The sequence below is a fragment of the Dysidea avara genome, chromosome 2, assembly GCF_963678975.1.
Source record: "Dysidea avara chromosome 2, odDysAvar1.4, whole genome shotgun sequence".
NCBI classification, from domain to species: domain Eukaryota; kingdom Metazoa; phylum Porifera; class Demospongiae; order Dictyoceratida; family Dysideidae; genus Dysidea; species Dysidea avara.
Window position 1 is genome coordinate 29,096,740 of NC_089273.1, and position 25,865 is coordinate 29,122,604.

Below are 25,865 nucleotides of genomic sequence, written 5' to 3' on the forward strand. Positions count from 1 at the left end.
GTCAGTGGCGTAGCTACCATTGAGGCAACCGAGGCAGCTGCCTCTGTAACAATGCTCAACAACGCTCAACAACAGGTTGAGCAGGCCTGCAGAGTTTTGGCACCCCGGATTTTCTACTCAAACGTTACTAGACAGCATTACTGTACCACACATAATAGAATCTATGGCTGCACCATGGTGACACGGTGCTGGATAACTTTTCGGCTACTCAGTTGACAGGGCCGCCCACAGGGGGGGGGGGGGGGGGCAACTGGGGCATTTTTCCCGGGCCCCAGCCTGAAAGGGGCCCCAGGAGGCCCCCTGGAAGATCGATATACTCTAATAGAGCAGTCATATCTAAATAGTCTAATAGAGCAGTCATAGTATTCTTCAGAGGAACAGTGTAGTAAGTTTATAGATAAGGAGATATGGTTGGTGAGGGGTAGCTATTGTCACTGTTAGCAGGTCATGACCTTTTTTTTTTAGGTCTTCAACTTACAGCTTGGGTGAAGTTGTATTTTAGAATAGAAACCTCCTTTCATCTGGGGCCCCACTTTAACTCTTTGCCCGGGGCCCCTTAATTTCTCTGGGTGGCCCTGTCAGTTGAATTCAGTTGCATTGAGCTAATTGATCATGCATATCATATGCATTAGCAATTACAATCAAAAATTATGTTATTTCAAAGCATATATTTTCAAAATTTTCTATGAGGGAGCATGCCTTCAGACTCCCTAGCTTGACATGCTTTGCACATGCAGTTGAGCATCACATGAAAGAGAATATATCTGACTTAAACATCACATTAGATCAATAAAAAGTATAGTGTGCATGACTATGACCTCTGTTGCAGTCCATGGATGACCTGACCACTCAAAATGTCTCCGAAGTAAGTTGTGTTGAATGCAATTAAACTAGTGTAATAATTGAAGCATAGGAGCTATACTGTAGCATTAACTAAGCTGGAGCATTACTTATGGCATGTAGAAAAATGCTCAGAGTCTTTCTTCCATCCAATCAGATAGTCAATCTGCAAATGCTGTACCACCTACTCTTGAAGTATTTGTGAATCAGTTGAGCCCTCTCAATTAGGTCAATGTATAAACTTCGCCTCGGTAAAAAATTTTCCTGGCTACGCCACTGGTAGTTGCAACAAACTTAGAATAGCTATGTGTAGTAACAAGAGTTCATAATAATATAACTGGCAGTAATAATTCAAGTGCTTTCAATTATTGGCTGCTAGTGTATTTAAACTATACATACTAAGATAGGTACATAATGATTATACTCAAAGACTTGAAGAAGATACACTAGTATAAGATGTACAAGCTTCAGAATTGCATGCAGTTAAATCCTTGATACTGGCTGCAAATTGTTAACCTGAAATTACCTGACTGCTCTATTAGAGTATTTGAGCATTCCATTAGAGTATATCAATCTTTAAGAAGCTTTTCAGCCTCTTGTCAGCCAACACTTTGCAGCACTCCTATAATAATATAATGTCAGCTATACATCATTCTTAGTAGCTTAACTTTCCTTCTAGCTACTTAAGAAGAGACACGCCCCTTAATTCCACCGATTATTCCCGTGGACATCCGATAGTTTTAAAATTATGCCTGTAGCAATCCTATAATTCTGGAATTATTCTCACAAAATTGGTGACCTATAATTATGCTGGCACATTAGGTCCAGCCCTAAACTTAGCAGTGCTCATCACTTTAGGGAGGAACCCTGCTATGTACTACGGTGTTGTTTGATAACTTTTTGGCTTGAGCCATAGTCCATAGATATTTTGTGGAAGTGAACTCATTTTTATCTGGAAATTCATCAATTTGGTTGCTTTGTGAAGTATCTCATTAGTATACTGTAATTAATCAACAGTGTTAAATTGAGTTAGTGATAATATGTGACCGGGCCTGCGAAAACAGGGCATGTGGGCACAAACTACACCCCATTGCTCTACAGGTCATATCTCTGTACTGGAAAAGTATATTTCCATTCTGTAGCTTGCATCATAATGCCACTTAAATGCTTACTAAGAGGTGAAAATTTCAATGCCATAGCATAATGGTACAAAACATTATGAGTGATGAAAGTGTGAAAAAGTAGGCAAAAATCATGTGCCCACATGCCCTATTATCGCAGGCCTGGTCACATATTACTTATTACAATCTAAACCAAAACAGTCAAGCTGTAATAAAAGAATGTGGCTCCCAAAAAGGCCAAGGTGAAAAAAGATGTGAAATCCAAGGTGGTGGCCAAGAAATTAAATGGCTGTGATTGTAGGTTAATGGCAAATATTTTAATTATGACAATTTAGGTGAATCTGCATTGCCTCCTCCATGTTTCACTAGGATTTGGCACCAAATTCACCAGAATAGTTGTAATTAAAATTATTGCCATTAACATACCAACACAGCCATTTATTGGCCGCCACCTTGGATTTCTCATCTTTTTCACCCTGGCCTTTTAGGGGGCTGCACTCATTTTTACAGTTTGGCTGTTTTGGTTTAGATATCACTTCTTTTTGTATTGCAAGCCACAAAGCCAGCCATAAACTGGCTTTGGTGCTTCCTTTTAACTTTTTTTTCTTTGTTGCAGGAATTGTGGAACAAAATAAGCAATTGTGTGTATAGCACTTTGTCTGATTAAATATTTGTATATTTAACACTGAATATTATCACATACTGTAGGAAATAAGGTGACTTCTCATACATAACTGAACTGTAGCTGAAACTCTCATTAAACTCATTTCAGGGTGACCTGTTTCTAGCTGGACTCTCTACATGGTAATATGTTTCCAGCATATATTTCTACAGGGTGATTTCTTTGTAGCTGATTCTCGATAGGGTAACTTGTTTCTAGCTGATATCTCTACAGGGTGACTTGTTTCCAACTGATCTTTCTACAGGGTTATTTGTTTCTAGCTGATCTTACTACCCCTCCGTTTCCCACATTCCTTTAACCAAACAATTACACTCCTTGCTTTATAACCTTATAACTCTTGTATAGTTGCAGGTATCATCGCCAACTTTTTATCAGCACTTCTCTACATAATTATGCTCTAGTGGTGAAAATGGGATGGTGATTGAATAATCTAATTAGAAGTATGATGTAATTAAATTTGCAAAAAAGGGGAAATAAATGTGTAAGAATTTATTACAATAGATTTACTCTGTTTACTTCCACCTTTTACAAGTTTGCTGGGTAGCTACACCATCCAGGGATAAGCAGAACAAAAATCAGTGCAAAAGATTATTGTATGATGGTTTTACAAAGAAAATACTGTCGTGACGTAGATGCAAGAATATATAAGAATATATATCAATGCCTTGTTGTATTAGATCCTTATAAGGAAATTTTTATTTCTAAAGTTTGCTTAGAGGTTACTGATCCAATAAAAATGTATGTTATTCTTAAAGCTGTTTCTATTCATCTAAAAATAAATATTATCATGAAGTCAAAAAATATATGGCAAACGCTATTGGTGGGAAACGAAGGGCTACAGGGTAACTTGTTTCTAGCTGAACTATCTACTGAGTGACTTGCTACTAACTGATCTCTCTACATGGTGATTTGTTTCCAGCACATATACTGGGTGAAGCTGATCTCTATAGGGTGTTAAACGTTTTTTAAACAATAAGAAGTGTTAATAATTAATAATAGTCAATAAAAAAGAAAAAGAAAATCTTCACATCAAACTGTGGGCAGAGAAGCGAACTCTGTCCAATCCTGTGGCCTAACTTGTATTTAGCTGATATCTCTGCAGTGTGACTTGTTTCTGGCTGATCTCTCTACAGGATGATTTGTTTGTAGCTGATCTCTATACAGGTTACTTGTTTCTAGCTGATCTTTCTTCAGGGTGACTGCTCTATTAGGATGACTGCTCTATTAGAGTATCTCGATCTCACACTTAGTTGGCTTTTTCGTGTTGTAACTTTGTGACTTTAAGTCTGATTCTTCTACACCAATGAAGAGCCTTTCTAAGATGATTACTCCATCCGTACAGTGATTTTCAAAGCATTACTCCAAGCTGTTTTTCTGGTAGGCGTGGAAAGTTGTGGTTTTTTTATTAGCTAATCTAGATGCATAATTATTACACACTGTTGATTTTTTCGTTGTGTCTTGTTGGTTTTTAGCTCGATTTCTTTCAAACCACAAAGAGTTTGAGGTTCAATAGTTACCCTATTACCCACCGATTTTCAGCTTCTTACCATAAGCGGTTTAACCTGTAGGCGTGACAACATATTGGTGTTATTTTTCATGAATAATCGCTAATAACTCCTTGACTGTTTATCATATTCCAGCTAAACTTGGTGTTAAGATGTGCCTTTATACCCCCCTTCTGTGTGCCAAATTTCAAGGCAATCGGATATGGTATTCATGATTTTTGGAAGTTTTTGTAAGTGTGCAAAAAGAGGAAGAAAAATAAGAAAAAAGAACGAAGAAACTAAGCCATTTTTGAAGTCGCATATCTCGGGAACGCTTGAAGCAATTTTTTCATTCAAATTTGGCATGTGGAGTACTGAAGTTGGCAGGCGTGTCCACAGCAAAAATCATACTGTTTAGTAAAGGCAGTACAGAGCTACGGAGGTGCAAAAATTGCATTTTCTTACTTCCTGTCAATATACTCACAGTGTCACGTGCTGGCTTCTTGACCACACGATACACTATCGTGTGTCTTGATTATTCTGTGACATACATTATTATTTCACAAGCAACTAATAATAATATCATAGTACAATGAGTAGTGCTGCATGAAATCAGTAAAAATTCATAAGCAAAGTTACTATTTTCAACTCAACAAGAGTGGTATTTATGCCCAAATTTCACTGCTACCCATATTATTCCCTGTTAATACTCTATACTCATTATTGTTTGCCAACAAACAGTTATGTGGATTATGAGGTACAAGCCTAAAATTATCCAAAATAATAGTTTCTAGGCAAAGAGTTTATTCACATTGCCATGGAGACCATTAGGTAATAGACATTTTGGGTGTCCGCAGTAACCATTACTAAGCAACAATACTATTTACACTGTACTTTTTACACAAATTCCAGCCAGTGAAATTGCAATTACAACTCAGTGAAATTTGTGAGTGGTCCACAATGCAGCTGAATCTCGTACATCTTTATACCACTAAATCTTTGCGAATCTTTTGAATCTTAGTCAAAATCTTCGATATTTCAGGATACTTAGTTTGGTTGTGCTTGCTGAAGCTTTATAGTTGAATCCCTGAATCTTATGTAAATCTGTAAAGATTTCAAATCTCGTATGAAATTTTTGCAAATTTTGGCTACATTGTGGATTCCTCTGCTGTAATTGGGACTTTTGTATGAGTAGTAAAACAGGTATGCATGTTATCACATACATAGTTACAATTTTGTACATTATGAATTATTGTCGATCTAAGGAATATGATGTAGATATTAATTTTATTAGCAAGATTTTTTTTAAGATAGATACTTACTTGTGGATACTCCTCACCAAAGTACCTCTCGTTAATGGTTAAAGCTTTATGCAATGATTCAAAGCTTTGAGCTAGTAAAGACATCCTGTGTTGCGTTCTTCCTAATGAGAGAAGAACTTGAGCCAATTCTGTATGAAAAAGTGATGTAATAAAATAAGTTCAAGGTAATAATAATACTTACATACAGTAATAATCAAAACATATTGCCCAAACAGTTTTATAACAAGTAGGAGTAGAGTGCAATGTGTTTACAGAAGTTTAGAATACTGTGGCAGCTTGAGGAATAGGTGAAAGTAGAATCCAAAAAAAGAGTGAATTCCTAAAGTAGACGTCTAAACCAGGAGCTACAAGCAAGCATTAAAATATTAATTGGAATTAACTGGAGTCGGCACAAGTGCAACATTCAACATGTCCTTTCAATGTTTAATGTATCCAATGTTTAAGTCATCATTGTGCAGCTCATCAGTGCAACTAGGCATGTGGCCATTACCTATGCTCACAGAATTGAGCATTATTCTCTTAAGCAGTGCTCAAAAGATCACCTATTGTATGCCTATTTATGCTGAAATTTATGCGGACATACACATTTGTGACCAAACTAGGTTTCCACACACATTAAGTGATATTACTTTGAGAGATCATAACTCAATAAGCATTAGGTATTTTAAGTTCGATTGGGGATCATAGAAAAAAAGTAGGTAAACAAGGGAGGTCGTCTATACCTACAGATGTACTAGCGGACATTTAATCCATATACCCATGACTGAATTGGAGATTAAATGTTCACTAGTATAACTGCAGGTGTAGGCGGCCTCCCTTATTTCCCAATGTTCTTCTCTGATCCCTAATCAAACTTAAAATTCCTAATTTTTTGTGTAACATTATTATAATGGGTGAACTCACACATATCTCATCAAAAGAAAGGTTGGAGCCAGAGTTAATGTTTTTGACTGAATGTGCACCCCAGCTATCAACTACAGACTCGAAAGTGAAGTGGCCATTACGCTTAGTTTTCAGCTATATGCAGCCTATTACACAGTGCTACAAACTAAGAACAGTAGGAGCAATTAATCCAGCCACCATGAAAATACGAATGATTCATGCACCCCAACTATCAATTACTGAAATGGCCATTACACTTTACTTTCAGCTATGTTAAGCATGTTTCACAGCATTACAAATGAATTCAGTCAATCAATCAATCAATCAATCCTCTGCAATCAATCCAGTCACCACAGAAAATAGGGACAACAGTCAATTTCCATTTACAAACGTTGGGAAGACGTCGTGCTACCGCAAATCGTCATCTTGGGCTGTCAGCAAATAAGTGTGACACAAAATTTAATGAGGACAAAGGTAAGTCCATAATGTGCTTGCATTGTATGTACTGCAGTATTCCAGTGAAAAATCAAGCCCATAGCCTTAGCCATTCTTGAGTTACACTTGCCAGAAGGAATCAGGAAGGCAGCAATTAGTAAGTAGAATATTCAATTGAATAATTTTTTTCTGAATTTTATAACATTGTATTTGAAACATTTACGGTTTTAGGCACTTTTGGGCTTGGTTATACCTAACCAATACTGCCAAGGCACCAGGATGATATTGTTAAGCTGGTTTTTGAATAATATATTTGGCCAGAAAAACCCAAACCTGCATGATCTAGTACTACTGTGCTGCATGTTGTAGGGATAGCCACCTGCTTCAAATTTTGACCTGTCCTTTTGTAATACTACAAGTGCACAGAATAATGTGGAATTTTCAACTAGAGTAGGGACCATAGCACATCGATAAAAAGTACTGAAACAAGCTAGAGTAGTGTACAATAGTAAAACAATAAGAAGTGTTATATCTCTATTGTGCTCAAGATACCTTAATGGAAAAGCACAGTAGGGATATAACACTTCTTATTGTTTTACTTTGATTTAATATTGCACACTACTATAGTTTGTTTCAGTACTTTTTTCGATGTGCTATGGTCCCTACTCCAGTTGAAAATTCCAATTTTTTCTGTTTTTTGTAAATAGTTATTATGACTGGTTAACCCACGCATACCGCATCTGAAATGGTGCCGTGCATCTCAATTATCGTCTGAAAAGTGAAGTATCCATTGTGCTTCGTTGTCAGCCATGTTCAACCCGTTACACAGCATTTCGAATCAAAAACTGTTCGAAAAGCACCTCTGCAATCCACGCATACCGAAAGAAAGAAATGGTGCTACACGCCCCAGTTATATCAATTATCATCTGAAAAGTGAAGTATCCATTACACTTTATTGTCGGCTATGTTCATCCCGTTAAACAGCAGTGCGAATCAAGAACTGTTTGAAAAGCACCTCTGCTTGCAAAATAGCCACTACGTATGACAAATACGGACAATTTCCATTACGAAGGGAAGTCATCACATGCTATCACCAAATCAACGCTGTTCGCTGTCAGCAGCAAAGATGAATGGGACACAAAGGAAGACACTGGTAAGTCCATGCAGAATGCATAATACGTACTGCGGTATGCCAAAAGGCACCTGTCGGGTCAAAGCGACGTCGGATAGTGAAAAATCCAAGCCTGTAGCCTTAGTTGTTATCGAGTTATGCTTGTCTGAAGGCATCAGTCAGTTACTCAGTCAGTCATCACTAGAAAATTTCATTAAAATTATATATCTTCTAAAAATCCCGTAGAAACCTGTTGAAAGCATTTTGGGTCAATCTGAAAGCTTGTTTGGGCTTAGTTTTACCTAACCAATACTGCTTCATCATCATCAGGGGAAATTGAGGCTGTTTTTTGGGTGATATTATTTCGTGGGCCACGCCTACTCCTTTGTGGTCCCTACTATACAGTAGCTATTGTACTGTATGATGGAAGCATTGAATTTCAGGTCAATGGCATGCTGGAAGGTCACATTACAGTTGGTCAAAGTCAACAAATTGAAAGCCTGGTTTTGTCAAATTTGATCGCATTAATTTTTATAGTTATTCTTTCTGACCATTTATTTGAGTAGAATAGTTAGTATGTCACATGCCTCAAACCACAGGTGAGTGTTTATATGCTCACCTGTTCTCAGGTAGGTATATTTACCTGTGGTTTGAGGTCTAATGTACAATTGGTAGCTCCTTTGAAGTTTGACATCATCATGGTGTATATATAATTGCACAGTATTTACAATGAAACTCATGAAAGCTGTGCACAGAAATTATATCACTGAGTGCAAACTTTTAATCCTGTATGATGTGTTAGTGTAGTGAATGACATTAGGTGTTCCAACTTTGATTCTATTTAGGGGTCCGGGAATGAGTGCAATAATGAGGTTAAAGTATTGAGAATAATTAGAGCACAATGAAGCAATTTAAGATTACGTGAATTCATGCAAGTTGAGATTAAGATAATCTGATAGAGCAGTCACCTACTCTAACAGAACAGCCAGCAGAATAAATTTTACTCTAATTGCAATAATCACTAAGGATCTTGCTGATTAAAGCAAACTTTAATTCCTGTGAAATAGAACAGCATTTTTACTTCTCCAAACCTTGATGAACACTGTAATTTCATTAATAAACAAGTGCTTCTGGTTGTCTCTAACAACCTGAATTTTACATCATTTGTATAGGCATCAATGTCTAAAGTAACCTTTACAAGTTTAAAAGGACAGCATCTATAGGTCACAAGATATGATATTTTGAAGTGTGATGAAGAGGGGACAAAAGTTTACCCTTCTGGGCAATCACATGGATAGCTACTGTATGGCATGTCTCAATTTTACATTATCTGCAGGTGTGAATTTCGAAAATCGTCTTTTCAAGTTTTAAATGGACAGAGTAAAGTATATTATTCATAGCATAAATGTGACTGGATTTTGGAAAAACGATCCAAATCGCACATTAGAAGTTCCGAGATAAACGGTTTTAAAGAATTGAAGCCAGCATAACTCTCCAAGGATAGCAAGCACGCGTATGAAATTTACACAAAAGATGCATCAATCTGTTACCTTTCAAGCCACTTCCAGTACTTGTAGCTGCTTGTACAGTTTCCCGCCAAATAAGATAGAAAATCTGAGCAGTTGGACGAGCGAAGTAGTATCACGAGTGCTCACAAAGGGGTGGAGGCTGGGGGGTGGCGGGGAGGGCAAAAGTTAGACCTCAAAATGGAGGCAGACCACGATTGGAGTCCAGACACGAGATTACAGGGCTGTGCTGGCTCCTTAGTGGCTGATATGTAGCAAAGTCAACAGAGAACACGTCTGGCCAACATTATAAGGCTGTCCACCAGTAAACCACTGACTCTTGCCAGGCCAGGTCCTTCACAAGGCCTGAAACCGCCATTTGAGCACTCCACACCACCCAGAAAAGACGTGTGTAAATACCAGCCTCGTGTAGTTTGGGTAGTGCTGAGGGTCAAAACTTGTAGTACGATAGTGTAGCTATCCACTGGTGGTGTTAGTTTGATTTTGCCTGATGTGCGATTTGGATCGGTTCTGTAAAATCTGGTCACAAATGATGTTATTTTCTGGGTGGTGTGGTGAGCTCAAATAGTGGTTTCTGGCATTTTAAAGGAACTGGCTTGGCAAGAATCAGTAGTGCACTGGTGGATGGCCTGGTATGGTAGACCAAAATGCTTTCTGTGTTGATTTAAATAATTTTGCAGCATATCAGCCACTAAGAAGCCAGCACAACCCTGAAATTGTGTTGTCTGGAGTTTAATTGTGATCTGTCTGCATTTTAAAGCTTATCCTTTGCCCAACCCATGACCCCCCCCACCCTCTACCCTTTAGTGAGCACTCACAATACTTCACCTGTCCAATTGCTATCTAGCTTTGGTGAGAAACTCTACACGCAGTCATGTACAACTGTACTGAAGGTGCACTGAAAGGTAATAAATTGATGCATCTTTTGTGTAAATTTCTTACACAAAACATGCTCAATATCCTCAGCAAGTTATAACGGCTTGAATTCTTTAAAACTGTTTATCTCAAAACTTCTCATGTGTGATTTGCAAATATAACATTCACATTGCTAGGGGAAATATTTAATTGTTCTTTATTTTGAAATTTGTCAGTTGCAAAGGTAAAATAATTTTGGAAATAACAAAATTACATTTTGAGAATAAGAGCACATTGCTAATATTTTTGGTGAACATGCAGAATAAAATAAAATTTTAAGCCTAATTCCCTGAGGCATAATTCTGTTCTGCTTATGAACATTGTGAATAGATAAGTTTATACCAGTGTTAGCTGTTGAGCAGGCACCAGTGTTATCATACAGTACTACTGTACTGTATCAAGACACACGATAGTGTGTCGTGCGGCCCAAGAAGCCGGCGCGCCACACCGTGAGTATATTGACAGGAAGAACGAAAACGTCATTTTCACACCTTTGTATCTCGGTGATCACTTATCTGATTGAAACCAAATTTGCTACACAGTTGCCCGCCAGCCAAGGGAGTCTACATTCCAAATTTGAAGGAAATCGCTCCAGCCATTTCCGAGATACGAGCTGCCAAAGTTTCGTTTTTTTTCTTCGTTTTTTTTTTTCTTCTTCTTCGTCTTTTCGCACACTTGCAAAAATTGCTATAACAAGCAAACGCGTACTCCGATCGCCTTGAAATTTGGCACACAGAAAGGGAGTCCAAAGGCGAATCCTAGCATCAAATTTGGTACAAATCCGATGAATGGTTCAGGAGTTATGACCGATTATTCGCGTAAAACAAGATCGATTTGTTGTCACGCCTACAGGGTAAACCGCTTCATGGAATGAGTTGAATATTGCTATGTAGATGGAGTAACCATCGTAGGAGTGCCTTTTGGTGGTTTGAAAGGAATCGAGATAAAGACCACGGAGATATGACACAAAACCCAACCTGTGTCACAATTACGCGATCGATTTTTATGAATAAAAAAAGTATTAGTTTTCACGCCTACTAGGCAAACCGCTTAGAGCAATGAGCTGAAAATCGGTGTATAGCTGGAATAATCTTCATAGAAAGTCCTTGCAGTAGTACAGAAGAATCGGATTACAAACCACTGAGTTATGATTCGAAAGCCAACTCCGTGTAGCAAATGCGAGATCGAGATACTCTAATAGAACAATCACCCTAATAGAGCATTCGGATAATTTATTTACTCCATTATAGAATTTTATTACATCACAAGTTATTCTGTAGGGAGTTCAGCTGCAAACAGTTAATCTTATAGACTGTTCAGCAAGAAGACAGTCACCATGTGGAGAGTTAAGCAAATATACCACTATAGAGATTCAGAACATTACAAGTCACACTGAAGAAAGTTCAGCTATAAACAAGTCATGCACTGTGTAGAGAATTCAGTTACACAGAATTCTGCTACACACAAGTCACTGTGGAGAGAGTTCAGCTACAAACAAATTACCCTTTAGAGTGATCAGCTACAAACAAAACACTTTGCAGGGTGTTCAACTGCAACAAATCAATTACCTTTAGAGCGATCAGCAATGAACAAATCAACACAAATCTACCTGTAGAGAGATCAGCTAGAAACAAATCACCCTGAAGAGAGTTCAGCTACAAAAAATCACCCTGTAGAGACATCAGCTAGAAACTAGACACAATGTAAGGAGTTCAGCTACAAGCAATCACCCTGTAGAGAGTTCAGCTAAAACAAATCAACCTGCAGAGAGATCAGCTACAAACAAATCACCTTATAGAGAGTTCAGCTACAAACAGATTACCTGTAGAGAGATCGGCTACAAACAAATCAACCTGCAGAGAGATCAGCTATATACACACAAATCAACTTGTAGAGAGATCAGCTACAAACAAATCACCCTGTAGAGAGATCAGCTAGAAACTACACACAATGTAAGGAGTTCAGCTACAAACAAATCACCCTGTAGAGAGATCAGCTACAAACTAGACACAAAGTAAGGAGTTTCGCTACAAGCAAATTACCCTGTAGAGAGTTCATCTACAAACAAATCAACCTGTAGAGCAATCAGCTAGAAACAAATCACCCTGAAGAGAGGTCAGCTACAAAAACTCACCCTGTAGAGAGATCAGCTAGAAACAAATCACCCTGAAGAGAGGTCAGCTACAAAAAAATCACCCTGTAGAGAGCTCAGCTACAAACAAATTGCCCTGTAGAGAGATCGGCTACATACAAATCAACCTGCAGAGAGATCAGCTACACACAAATCAACTTGTAGAGAGTTCAGCTACAAACAAATTACCCTGTAGAGAGATCGGCTACAAACAAATCAGCCTGTAGAGAGTTCAGCTAAAACAAATCAACCTGCAGAGAGATCAACTACAAACAAATCACCTTATAGAGAGTTCAGCTACAAACAAATTACCTTGTAGAGAGATCGGCTACAAACAAATCAGCCTGCAGAGAGATCAGCTACACACAAATCAACTTGTAGAGAGATCAATTACAAACAAATCACCCTGTAGAGAGATCAGCTAGAAACTACACACAATGTAAGGAGTTCAGCTACAAATAAATCACCTTATAGAGAGTTCAGCTACAAACAAATCACTCTGTAGAGAGATCAGCTAGAAACTGGACACAATGTAAGGAGTTCAGCTACAAGCAAATCACCCTTTAGTGAGTTCAGCTACAAACAAATCAACCTGCAGTGAGATTACCTACAAAAAGCACCTTGTACAGAGTTCAGCTACAAATAAATTACCCTGTAGAGAGATCGGCTACAAACAAATCAACCAGTAGAAAGATCAGCTACACACAAATCAACTTGTAGAGAGATCAGCTACAAACAAATCACCCTGTAGAGAGATCAGCTAGAAACTAGTCACAATGTAAGGAGTTCAGCTACAAGTAAATCACCCTGTAGAGAGTTCAGCTAAAACAAATCAACCTGCAGAGAGATCAGCTACAAATAAATCACTTTATAGACAGTTCAACTACAAACAAATTACCTTGTAGAGAGATCGGCTGCAAATTAATCAACCTGCAGAGAGATCAGCTACACACAAATCAACTTGTAGAGAGATCAGCTACAAACAAATCACCCTGTAGAGAGATCAGCTAGAAACTAGATACAATGCAAGGAGTTCAGCTACAAGCAAAATCACCCTTTAGTGAGTTCAGCTACAAACAAATCAACCTGCAGTGAGATCACCCACAAAAGCGCACTTGTACAGAGTTCAGTTACAAACAAATCACCCTGTAGAGAGATCAGGTAGAAGAATTCACCTTGTAGAGAGTTCATTTACAAAGAAACCATCATATAGAGAGTTCAGCTACAAAGAAATTACCCCGTAGAGAGTTCAGCTAGAAGAAGTCACCTTGTAAAGAGTTTAGCTACAAAGAAACCATCATGTACAGAGTTCAGCTACAAAGAAACCACCTGTACAGAATTCAACTACAAACAAATCACCCTGTATAGAGATCAGCTAGAAGAAGCTACCTTGTAGATAGTTCAGCTACAACAATTCACCCTGTAGAAAGATCATGCTAGAAGAAGTCACCTTGTAGAGTATTCAGTTACAAAGAAACCATCATGTAGAGAGTTCAGCTGCAAACAAATCACTCTGTAGAGAGTTCAGCTACAAAGAAACCGCCATGTAGAGAGTTCAGCCTCATACAAACCACCTAGTAGAGAATTCAACTACAACAAATCACCCTGTAGAGAAGAAGTTACCTTGTAGAGAGTTCAGCTACAAAGAAACCACCATGTAGAGAGTTTAGCTGCAAACAATTCACCTGTAGAGAGTTCAGCTAGAAACAAATCACCCCGTAGAGAGATCAACTGGACGAAGTCACCTTGTAGAGAGTTCAGCTACAAAGAAACCATCATGTAGAGAGTTCAGCTGCAAACAAATCACCCTGCAGAGAGTTTAGCTACAAAAAAATCACCCTGTAGAGAGTTCAGCTAGACGAAGTCACCCTATAGAGAGTTCAGATACAAAGAAACCATCATGTAGAGAGTTCGGCTATAAAGACACCACCATGTAGAGAGTTTAGCTGCAAACAAATCACCTGTTACAGAGAGTTCAGCTACAAAGAAACCATCCTGTATATAGTTCAGCTACATTTCAAGTCACCCAGTAGAGAGATCAGCTGTAAACAAATCCTGTGGGGAATAATGAGCATGTAATAAATATATGTATATAATTTGTATAATTACTAATAAAATCAAAAATAATTGAAGTACTAAAATTCTTCTTTAAGTTCTTTTCTTCTTCCTGTGGTAAAGAAAATAACACATGGGTTAAAAAAGCCCCAAAGCCAGCCATAGGCCGGCTTTGCAGTATACAAATACAAAAAGAAGTGATATCTAATCAAAAACAGCCAAGCTGTAAAAAAAGGTGCGGCCCCCATAAAGACCATGGTGAAAAAAGATGTGAAATCCAAGGTGGCGGCCAAGAAATGGCTGTGATGGTAGGTTAATGGTTACATTTTAATAACAACAATTCAGGTGAATTTGGTTCCAAGACCAAGCGGCACAAAATTCACCTGAATTGCCGTTATTAAAATGTAACTTAACCTACCATCACAGCCATTTCTTGGCCGCCACCTTGGATTTCACATCTTTTTTCACCATGGTCTTTATGGGGGCCGCACCTTTTTTTACAGCTTGGCTGTTTTTGATTAGATATTAGGTATCATGAAGAACTGGGCTTTTCCAGTCACAAATACCACTCTAAAACAAGCCACAATATCTCTCCATAGCAGCTTGGTGGCATTAGTTAGGCACAGTCAAGCCCTAAAAATGTCTTCCGACAAATCCTAACTCCTTCCAAAAGTTTCAATGGAAATTTATAAATTTTCTATTAAACAGAATTAATGCTGTATTTTCTGTAGTGACTCGATTCATTGCAGAAATGCTTCTCATACTGTTCCTCGTTCATAATGACATGTAATAACAAGCAAAGTATAGCAGAAAACAAAGCGTAATGGCCTCCTCCCTTTCCATTGCATAATTGATTGTTGGGGTGCACTTTTGTGGCATTCCTTTCTTTCAATGTGGTATGTGCTGGTTCATTTGTCATAATTATGTTATGAAAAAGTAAACAAACAAGAAGAAGGAAAAATGTGACTGGGCCTGCAAAAATAGAACATGTGGGCACAAAGTACACCCTACCATATAACATCTCATATCTCAGTACTGGGATAGAATATTTTCATTCCGTAACTTGTATTTTAAAACCAACTAAATTTTTAATAAGTGCTGAAAACTTCATGGCCAAGCAACAATGGAATAAGTTATGATGTATCAATGTTGGAAAAAGTAGGCAATTTTTATGTACCCACATGCTCTATTATCGCAGGCCTGGTCACAAATTACGAATTTTAAGTTAGATTAGGATCAAAGAAAAATCAGTATATAGTGAACAAGGGAATCACAAAAAAGTGGTGAAACAGGGAAGGTTACCTATATACTGTGCTTGCAGATACACTAGTGGACATTTAATCCAAAACTCAGTCATGGTTAGACTGAAGATTAGGGATTTAATGTCCACTAGTACGTATATCTGCAGGTATACTACAAACTTCCTTGTTTCCCCACTATTAATTATTCCTCACTACTTTTTTTCTTTTTCCCTAATCCAACTTAAAATTCCTAATTTTTACTTCTACTGTTATATATAAATTCAAGCAAAAATTAATGGTCTTCAGCTTTTGAATTAGAACTGTGCAATGGTGTTGTTTATAAGTGCAGGAGTGCAAGTTAGTTAAAGCTTACCAGGATGATAAGCTGTATAAGCTGAAAAGCACTTTTTCTTCAAGTCAACACATTCTGTTAGGAACTCCAGAGATTCACCTAAGTAACCCTTTCTTCTATTCATATTGCCTAGTTTTTCTAATATTTCTGTTTTTCTGATGCCCCAGGTTTCACTGCTGTTATCATAATGCCCTCCAATCAACTCTAATCCTTCTTTCAATGATTTCTCAGCATTCTCATACTCACACAAATGTGTGTATGTAGTGCCCAAATTACAAAGTGTTTTTGCTCTCTCTGCAAAGACAACAAACATCATGCTATTATAAAATGAACATAAATGGTTAGTGTAATAGAATGTACAGAAATGCATAACAACATGGAATGCACTCAGTGTGAAGCTTTTCAATCTACGGCAGATAAGTTGCACTTGTATTGTTCATTACTATACAGTAGTGTAAAAATTAAATCGTGAAGTGGCAAGCCTAAAATTTTAATTCTTCGTTACTTCTAGGGGAGTAGAAATGCATTCAATATAGGTTGTTAAAAAATGATGCAGCTTTATATGCTGCCAAGAAATACCGAGAAATTCTTTTACGCAGCTTGATGTCTCACAGATGTAACAAAAAAAGAAGACAGCAAGAATAAGCAATTTTGTAAAAGTCATTTTTTAATTAGCAATACTTTCTATTATTACATGATTCTGATTAGGCAATCATTTAAGCACATTACTTGCTTCCCATCCATAAATAAGTGCAGCAAAATCTGATGCAGGTGGGAGGTGATCATTACATTATACAATTGACTGCAGCTCAATTGATACATAGAAAGGTATGCATAGAAATCTGTCTATTGAGCCTTTTCCTACCTATTTTTCTTTTAATAATTCTTTTAATTCCCACCTATTACATATTGCTAAGAAATTATCGTAATTCACTTTTTGTTGCAAAATTATTTTCATATAATTGAATGATTGATTGTTTATTAGCTCTAAACAGTCGGACAAGCCACTCTTCCCTGCCAGAGGGACATACATACGCGATAAAAATTTGTTATGAAAAAGTTTGCAAAAGATCAAAATACGCAGCTGTAAATCATACAAAAATATTTTTACAAGAAAATTTTTATTACATATTTTCGCACAAAACTAAGTGAAGTACAGAATGCATACCTACTGTAAAATTTCACCATACAATGACTGTCTTGTTAAGATATCAATCTAAGTAATAATTTCTTGTATGCTACTACATTAGACTACCTCAGTCATGGCCTAACTCATGGATGGGGTCTTTATTAGTGCTGTTTCCATAGCAATAGTCTACACATTTCTGATGTTATTAAGTATGACTGTTCTATTAGAGTGTTTCAAATAAAATGCACTAAGGTCATGTTCCCCAGTGTACGCTTCACAAAAGTTGTACCTGTTAAGCTAATATTTTGCTCATGCTTTTACTGACCTAATATTTAACAAAATTTAATTGATGCATCCCTAGTTATACACCCTGTGGAACAAGGCTACCACTTCTTAGTTACCCTTATCCCGCTACGTAAGTTACTATAATTATGTATTTGTTCATATATTTTCCCAGCCAATGAATGCATTTACCTTAACCCTTCATCATCGTGTGCCACCCTATTGTGTAAAATATGACTGGGCCTGCAAAAACAGAATATGTGGGCATACTGCCTACTTTTGAACTTTATTGACTCACAACTTTTTTATGCCATCATGTAATGACCATGTATGTTTGCTAATAAACACTCATTTTCCTAAAAATGATGATAGAAATAGGTACTGCAATAGAATATTTGCATACTGCAACTTGCATAATGCTCACTTCAACTATCTCCTCTGCCACTGAAAACACGTATACCTTTTAAATGCAATTAATCGAAATCAGTACTTAAACCATAATATGGATGCACACTAGTAACATACAGTTCGAATCCTGGGGTTGGAGGGATTTTTTTTTTTTCCTTACTTTGACCCCTTTTCTGTTACACCTTATCAGTCAGTCTGTAAGCCAAGTCATTAGGTCTAAGTCCCTGAAATTAGGTTAGGTAATCCTAAGGCTGCAGCACATGTTGCTGTCAGACCTTCAGTGCTGGTCACTGTAAAGTGCTAATAATAATAATAATAATATTATTTGCAATTAGCTAACAGACACAATAGGTTATCCCTGTGTCCCATTCAATGCTAGATACATGTGCAAGAAAATGCATCTACCACATTCCATTTTGTTATTGTGACACATGAGACCATTTGTGACCGGATCTGCGAAAACCTGACATAATCTAAATTTTCAGTATAGGCTATTGATTGCAAGGGGTAAAATATTTGCGTAAATGAAAAAAAATTCGTAAAATTTTTAAACGGTTTGTTCTTTGTGAAGAAAGGGTGTAATGATAAAAACATGGATATCATCTTATTCGCCTACTCAAGGGGAGTTCGAAAATCTTTGTTTCGTAGCAGTAGCTTAAAGGATACGTGAGTTATGGGCGTTTGTTTACGTCACGTCGAAGTGATCGTACGTGATCGATTTTTCTTCACTGAATTCGTCTCTGTATGTAGTGAAGAAAGGTAGTAGGTGGAAAAACGTACCACGTAATGGATTCCCCTATTCATGGCGAACACGATGGCGTAAGTTACAACTCTGTACTGCATTACGTTTGTAAGTTACAATCGTTTTTGTAAGCAGCTGTAATATATTTTCCCAATACTTGCTGTACAAATCGATCTTTCTGTTGCTGCTACTTTGTAGGGCTGTAACTCCAAAAGTTGTTGGCATACAAGGCTGAAACTTGGCCAGAGCATACACTCGGCTAAGTAGATTATAAATATTCAATAATAAAGGATTTGAAAAATGCGCCATTTATATGTCGGGTTTTCGCAGATCCGGGCAAAATTTTTTTTTGGACGCACTTCTGACTTAGAAAATTTTTCATGTTTTGTGAACTTACCGTTTTTCTTTGTTTTACGGAAAGGAACATTGTTTGCGGAGAAGGGAAAGACATAGATTTTTCCACCTCTATAATCTATGGAAAAGGTCACACTGAAACTATTAGCCCCTGTGTATTAAGTGTGTTAGTCGTCTTCAAAGACGTTGTGAACAATGTACGAGACTTACCTGAATGGACGTTTCTTCCCTGCCGTCCGCCTGTCATCTCACAACACTGGCATGGCTCGATGGCTGAAAACTTTCGAGTGAAGGCCAAGGTGAAGGCATGAAAGGATAGAAGGACACTTGTAAGAAGGTGTCACAAGTAATAAAGACAGTTGGGAACTGAATGTGTAGTACGTGACTATAATATCCATGTTTGCTGTATACACTCTGACTACCTATAGCTATCTTGTACTTGTCATTATGTATGTATGCATCCAGGTGGTGACCACAGTAGTTTGTTGTGTGTAAAGTTAACATCATTATTTTTCATTATGCTATGTACGGTAGTATTGTGTGATTGAATAAAGTTTGCAACTGCCGGGGTATGAAAAGGCTAGCACTCACTTTAAAACACTCCAAATAAATTCTGTTTCACATCCACCACCCGCATCTCTTTATTCCCAGCTCTAAGATGTTCAATTATTCCGTATTCTTCCACTATTTTCTGCATGCTGTACAGGCTTAATAAAATTGATTTTGTAACGTTTACCAGCTCACATGTCAGAATGTTATCACTGTTCATGTTTGTGTTATTCTTACAATGTAAATGATGAAGGTACAAGCTGAAAATGTTATGTTCTTTGCTATGGCTGTACTTAGGCAAATAATAACTTGAAAAGCTGCCAATTTTATAATAAAAATACATGGACCACCTGCCCGCATGCTAAGAGAAGCAGAGAATTTATTTGGAGTGCCCTTACTAGCTTCATTCAAAGTATGCAAAATACAAATGGGATCCACACTGTAAGAGTTTTAAATATTGTGTTGTACCACATCTTTGGCTCTCAGAAGAATTTTGTTTTTGTTCTACAATTGCACTGCACTCTTGAACACTTCTTTATGAATTCATGTTACTGATGCTGTCATTCTTACCAACGTTGTAAGTGCCTTCATCATTTGGGTTACATTTTGTCCAGGTTTAGCGGGTCTCATTCACTTTTTAATACCATACCTGTTTCACTGCCTATACAAAAGTCTCAATAGTAGCAGTGAAATTTATCCCATATTTCACTGGTAGCAGTGAAAAAGTTGTAATTGCAATTTCATTGGCTAGAATTTTTGTTAACAATGTAACGCCAATTAGTGTTGACCCGTGTTTAGTACATAGTGACAAATTGCGTACATAGCAATGCTAATGCACAGCATGCGTATATGCAGCGAGTATGGTAATAGCATGGGTATAGCAGTGAGATTTGGGATAAATACCACTCTTGTTGTATTGGAAATTTATCCCCATTTCCAATACAACACTTGTGGTATTTATCCCAAATTTCACTGCTACCCATGCTATTACCAGTACGAATAATTATTGGAATGACCACAAATTAGCTAGTAATTATAGGAATGGCCAGGAATAAATTCCAGGCCAGGTAGTGACTTGATCCACATACTTAATACAGTATCCATGATCAAATTAACATATGTTAATACTAACCTGTGACCAAACATCATGCTAATAGCTATATCCAGTCTGCAGTTATGAATTACAAATTTGGAAGAGACCTATTTCACAATGTGGTCACATAATGAGCATTTAAAGGTAGCATATTGCTAATTTGCTTAGGCTGACTGTGGTCATGAAATTATAACTGTTGGCTTTCTACCCAAAACAAGTCAGCCATTGATGGAACAAGATTGTTATTTACGTTGAAGTAAAGTAACACTTAGTCCTAACTACTTAACTTTACGACTCAAAATTTAGATTAAATCACACAGTTATACTTTAGACCACATGTAATTATTTTTGAAGACCTTGGTTTGATAATTTATTTGGACTATCAATATAATTGGCAAGAATCAGTCAAATCATTGTACTGGCTATTTCACCAACAAAGGAAGAAATACCACGTCCATCTCTTTTCCACCCAATAATCAAACATGTAAGGGTAACGATGAGACCAAAAAATGAAATCAATTGTCAATTAGCCAGTCATTGGAGACGTGTGCATACACATTGAGTTCAGCTACACATTTCGAGATAAGATGAACATCATTGTAACAACCATTAAAGATTGGCTGGATATTGAGGTCGTGCAGCACATCTACTGATACTACTGGCCCACACTACTTTTATAGATTAAAAAAAAAATTCTTGCCCATAATATTATATTGATTTGCAATATCTGATTGAATCTACCAAATCTGACTAGTTAGCACAACCTGCAGTTCTGGTATACTACCCTGCAACTTGATTGCTACATCCATACATAATTTCCCTTGCTCCAATTTAGCAATACATTCAGCTGCCTTTGTACAAGGCTGTCAAACGAAAGATGTCTTCAAGCAACCTGGTTGATTTTAAGGTATGGATGGACATAGCTTTATCATTATTGAACACTTTAATTTGATACCTGAGAATTTCACAAGCATGTACATATGTACGTACGTACGGGAGCTAACAAATCTAGTCACATATATTAATTACTACATTGACGTTAAGAATATTCTACGAGTCAGTGATTATTATGTACAACATTATATAGTTATGTAGTAAACTCTTTAGCAGTTTTTTTAAAACAATGTGATAGCATTTACTTTTCTTAGTACACTATTTTGCAGACCTCATACACACACTCCAAGTTTGTCTCATGTATGCATATATAGTAATGCGTAAGTATTGTACTGGCTTCTTGTGTATATGCAACTGGCCCTTCATGGTTTTCCAGCTCACTAAACATCATTTCCAATAAAGCCATGGTGCCAAAGCTGCAGAAACCAGACTCTCCAGTTCCATAAAACAAAGAGCAGAATGTGGTGGTCTATTTAGCCAGCAATTCAAAGGATGAGTTTGATTTTGTGTTTGTGGAAGCCAAATCAGCACGTGAACACGACAGGTACATACATACATAGTGATACCTTATAATGCATAGTTTTGAGTAACAAAACATAGTTAAGGTGTACTTGACAACCTCATTGAGACCACCTCATTATAGTGAGGATGTCTAGTATGTCCCAAACGTAGCTAATTAATAAGACCACCTCATTATAGCGTCAAGTACATCCCAAACATGATCTTAGGTGTACTGCATGACCTCATTAATAAGACCACCTCATTACAATGACCATGACAAGTACATCCCAGACATGATCTAAAGTGTACTACATGACCTCATTAATAAGACCACTTCATTACAATGACCATGACAAGTACATCCCAGACATGATCTAAAGTGTACTACATGACCTCATTAATAAGACCACCTCATTACAGTGACCATGTTGAGTAGTTAGGTCTCAAACATAGCTCAGGTATACTCGACACAAGCTCAGTAATAAGATTATCTCATTTAAAGTGACCAGCTCAAGTAGGTCCCACACATAGTTCATGTGTATTTTAAGACCTTGTTGAAAGATCACCTCATGATAAAAAGTCCATGTTAATTAGGTCATAAGCCTTAATTAGCTAAAGTATAATTATATACTTCATGCATAATACAAGTACCATTTTTATGTAGCTAAACACCACCACACCTTTAACTGAGGCCGAATTTGAGCAGTGTCATAATAAAAAAAACATTGTTTTATACTGAGTAGTGGTCAAGTTTGAATAGTTGTTGCATCAATTTTGTGAACAAGTGTAATAAATGCTAACATTAGTACAGTGAAACCTCTATAACCTGACGCTCAAAAGATTATTTTATTAAAGCTAAATCTGAACTAAAATTATAATCAAGGTTGCTTGACTATCAAGGTATAGTGTTAAATGATTCGGGGATGTGCCCACAGTGGCCGGAACCAGCTGCCACTGAATTACCGCAATATTGCCACCACTACTCACCATAATAACTTTTTAATACCAACTGCTACATATTCACCACTAACTTATGCAAGTATATAGCTAAGGCCACTTCAAATAAATTCTCTATTTCCTGTCCGCATAATTACACGCGGGTGATTGGTAGCTTTTCAAGCCACTATTTGTCTAGCACAACCATAAAGCATGCTTAAGCTTGTTCCTTCCTTTTTAAGTTGCAAAAATAGCACAAACGTGAAGTTGTGCCAACTTGATAGCGCTGTTGTCACTGTTTTTACTGAGTCTGTCAGTATGCAAGAATAACTGGAAAATAATGGAAGAATACAGAATGGAATAGTTAGAGCTGATAGTAACTAGATGCGGGCAGTGGATGGGAAACAGAAAATTTATTTGGAGTGGCTGTAGTGGAGCTCCACAAATGTTATAGCAAAAAAAACACTACAATTCCTTTAGTACACAGTAGCAATATTTTCAAATCCACTGAGTAGCTACATATTGTAAAATTAGTGACATGCATGCAGACCTTCAGTTCTGGTCGCTGTAAAGATAACACTATAAACATCTAAATACCCAGAGTCTACCATTACAGCTCTCAATAGTCACATACTACACATTCAGTTCCCAACTGTCTTTATTACTTGTGACACCTTCTTACAAGTGTCCTTCAATCCGGCCTTTCATGTCTTCACCTTGGCCTCAGTCACTCGGAAGTTTTCAGCCATCGAGTCACGCCAGTGTTGTGAGATGACAGCTAGGCGAACGGCAGTGAAGAAATGTCCATCCAGGTAGGTCTCGTCCTTTGTTCACAACGTCTTTGAAGACGACCAACACACTTAATACACAGGGCTTAATAGTTTCAGTATGACCTTTTCCTTATCCGCAAACATCAATGTTGCTTTCCGTAAAACAAAGAAAAACGGTAAGTTCACAGAACATGAAAAATTTTCTAAGTCAGAAGTGCGTCTAAAAAAAAAATTCGCACCGGTCACATTTCAGCAAAAACTCACATAGTTTGCACAAGCATACATTTTAATAAAAAATATCAAAATAAAGAAATAATAAAGAAAAGAAACAATATGTCAAGCCATAACTCAAGGAAGCAAGTCTCAAATTTCTTGCAGCTGGGAATCTAGGGGGTACATCCCCCCAGAATCAGTGGCCATTTTAGATTTCGTGATGTCTCAAAGTTCACCAAAATGAATAATACATAGCTACATAGATAACATAGGTGTGATTTGAAGCGTTTCAACTAAAATGCCAATTTATTTGTCCATGCAAAATATTTTAAAACAGGTAATTTGCATACTGTTTTCTGAAAGCTATTAGAGTTAGCATGTCTCAGTTACTGTAGGGTAAAGGCTCATGCAGAATTTATAAAGAAATACAAGATAACTCTAACTCCTAATAACTCTTTGTTATAACTCTTTATAAAAATATCTCTATGTTCTTAGTTGGTACAGTGGAAAGAGATACAGCTTTTACATAACATTGAGGAGTATCAATTTCTGAAACGATGTCAACTCTTTTTATACTTTTAGACTACTTTTAGGTTTATGTACAGTAATATCAAGAGTTTATAATGGTGTAGGGAGAGTGCTATACACTGTGAAAAATGAGCCCGTAAAATCCTATGGCATCATTCAAACGACTCAGTCATTTGTGTTGATTGGTGTCTAATTATAAGTACAGTGGGCATGCACATATACATACGTTGAGAGACTGAAGCTACAGAGTGAAAGAACAGTGTACATGAGAAAAGTATGGCACAATGCACTGAGGAACTTGGTACAAAGAGAAAGACACAGTCAACCAACATGGAAAGCCATAGATATCAACTTTGCGCATGACGTCTTAACTCGAGATTCATCATGGTCACCATTCCATGCCTCGACAGTTCTGATAGTGAACGTGACATGTCTATATAGATGGAGCATAATAATTCAATGCGGACCACCCAACTAAGCTAAGAAGGTGTTAAATCTGAGAAATCAACAGTGGTCAGATTTACGAGAGGACACAAAGGTATGCGGGCTACTTAACTTCATTGTGTATAGCAAAGTTTGATACTCTCCGTAACACATTATAAAGTTTTGGTAATATGTATATCACAGAGACAGTTCTGCACTTGAATGTGCTAGAGGGACACAAGCTTGAGGGGGTAAGTGTGTATATACCAGTAAAGTATAGGTGGCTGTGGTATAAATAGAACAGTATGTTGCACTTCAGAGACTAATCTGCAAGTGCTGGAAATTGCAGGATGCTTCAGCAATGTGAATTTTGATTGTGAATTATCATGTAAGAATAATGACAACTTGAAGAAGAAATTTCTAAGGAGAAATGTATGTTTATTGACACCAGCATACAGAAAATCTTTTCTGATTGCAGTAAGACTAATGACCATTCACAGCAATGAGAATAACAGTGACTCATCATAGTGAGTTGTCATTGAAATGTAGTACAATTTATTGCTGTTACAATGATTGTGAAACAAAAAAATAATTTAAATATAGCACATGTTGTCAAATTTAAGGCAGCACTCCCCTTCATCTTACGCTGCATTTCATTGTATGTCCTCTTTTGCTTTATGTTCCATGCAACCTCAAAAGAATGATACAATTTATCAAGACACACGGTAGTGTGTCGTGCGGCCCAAGAAGCCGGCGTGCCACCCGTGAGTATATTAACAGGAAGAAAGAAAACGCAATTTTCACACCTATGTAGCTCTGTGATCTCTTATCCGATTGGAACCAATTTGCTAGAGAGGTGCCGACCAGCAGGGGAGTCTACACACCAAATTTGAAGAAAATCGCTCCAGCCATTCCCGAGATACGAGCGAACAAAATTTCGTTTTAA

The 25,865-nt window shown here is 37.3% G+C and overlaps 1 protein-coding gene across 4 annotated transcripts in view; it reads right to left on the bottom strand.

The window, feature by feature from the left end:
• Positions 1-25,865, bottom strand: part of LOC136247036 (uncharacterized) — a 155,787-nt gene that overhangs the window by 23,037 nt on the left and 106,885 nt on the right. For 3 of the 4 annotated variants that reach the window (XM_066038631.1, XM_066038634.1, XM_066038632.1), the window contains 2 exons: positions 16,119-16,391; positions 5,450-5,577 (listed from right to left, as the gene is read on the bottom strand). In XM_066038631.1, the coding sequence (XP_065894703.1) occupies positions 5,450-5,577; positions 16,119-16,391 (401 nt within the window). The remainder of the gene's footprint in view (positions 1-5,449; positions 5,578-16,118; positions 16,392-25,865) is intronic. The other variant, XM_066038633.1, reaches the window with a different exon arrangement.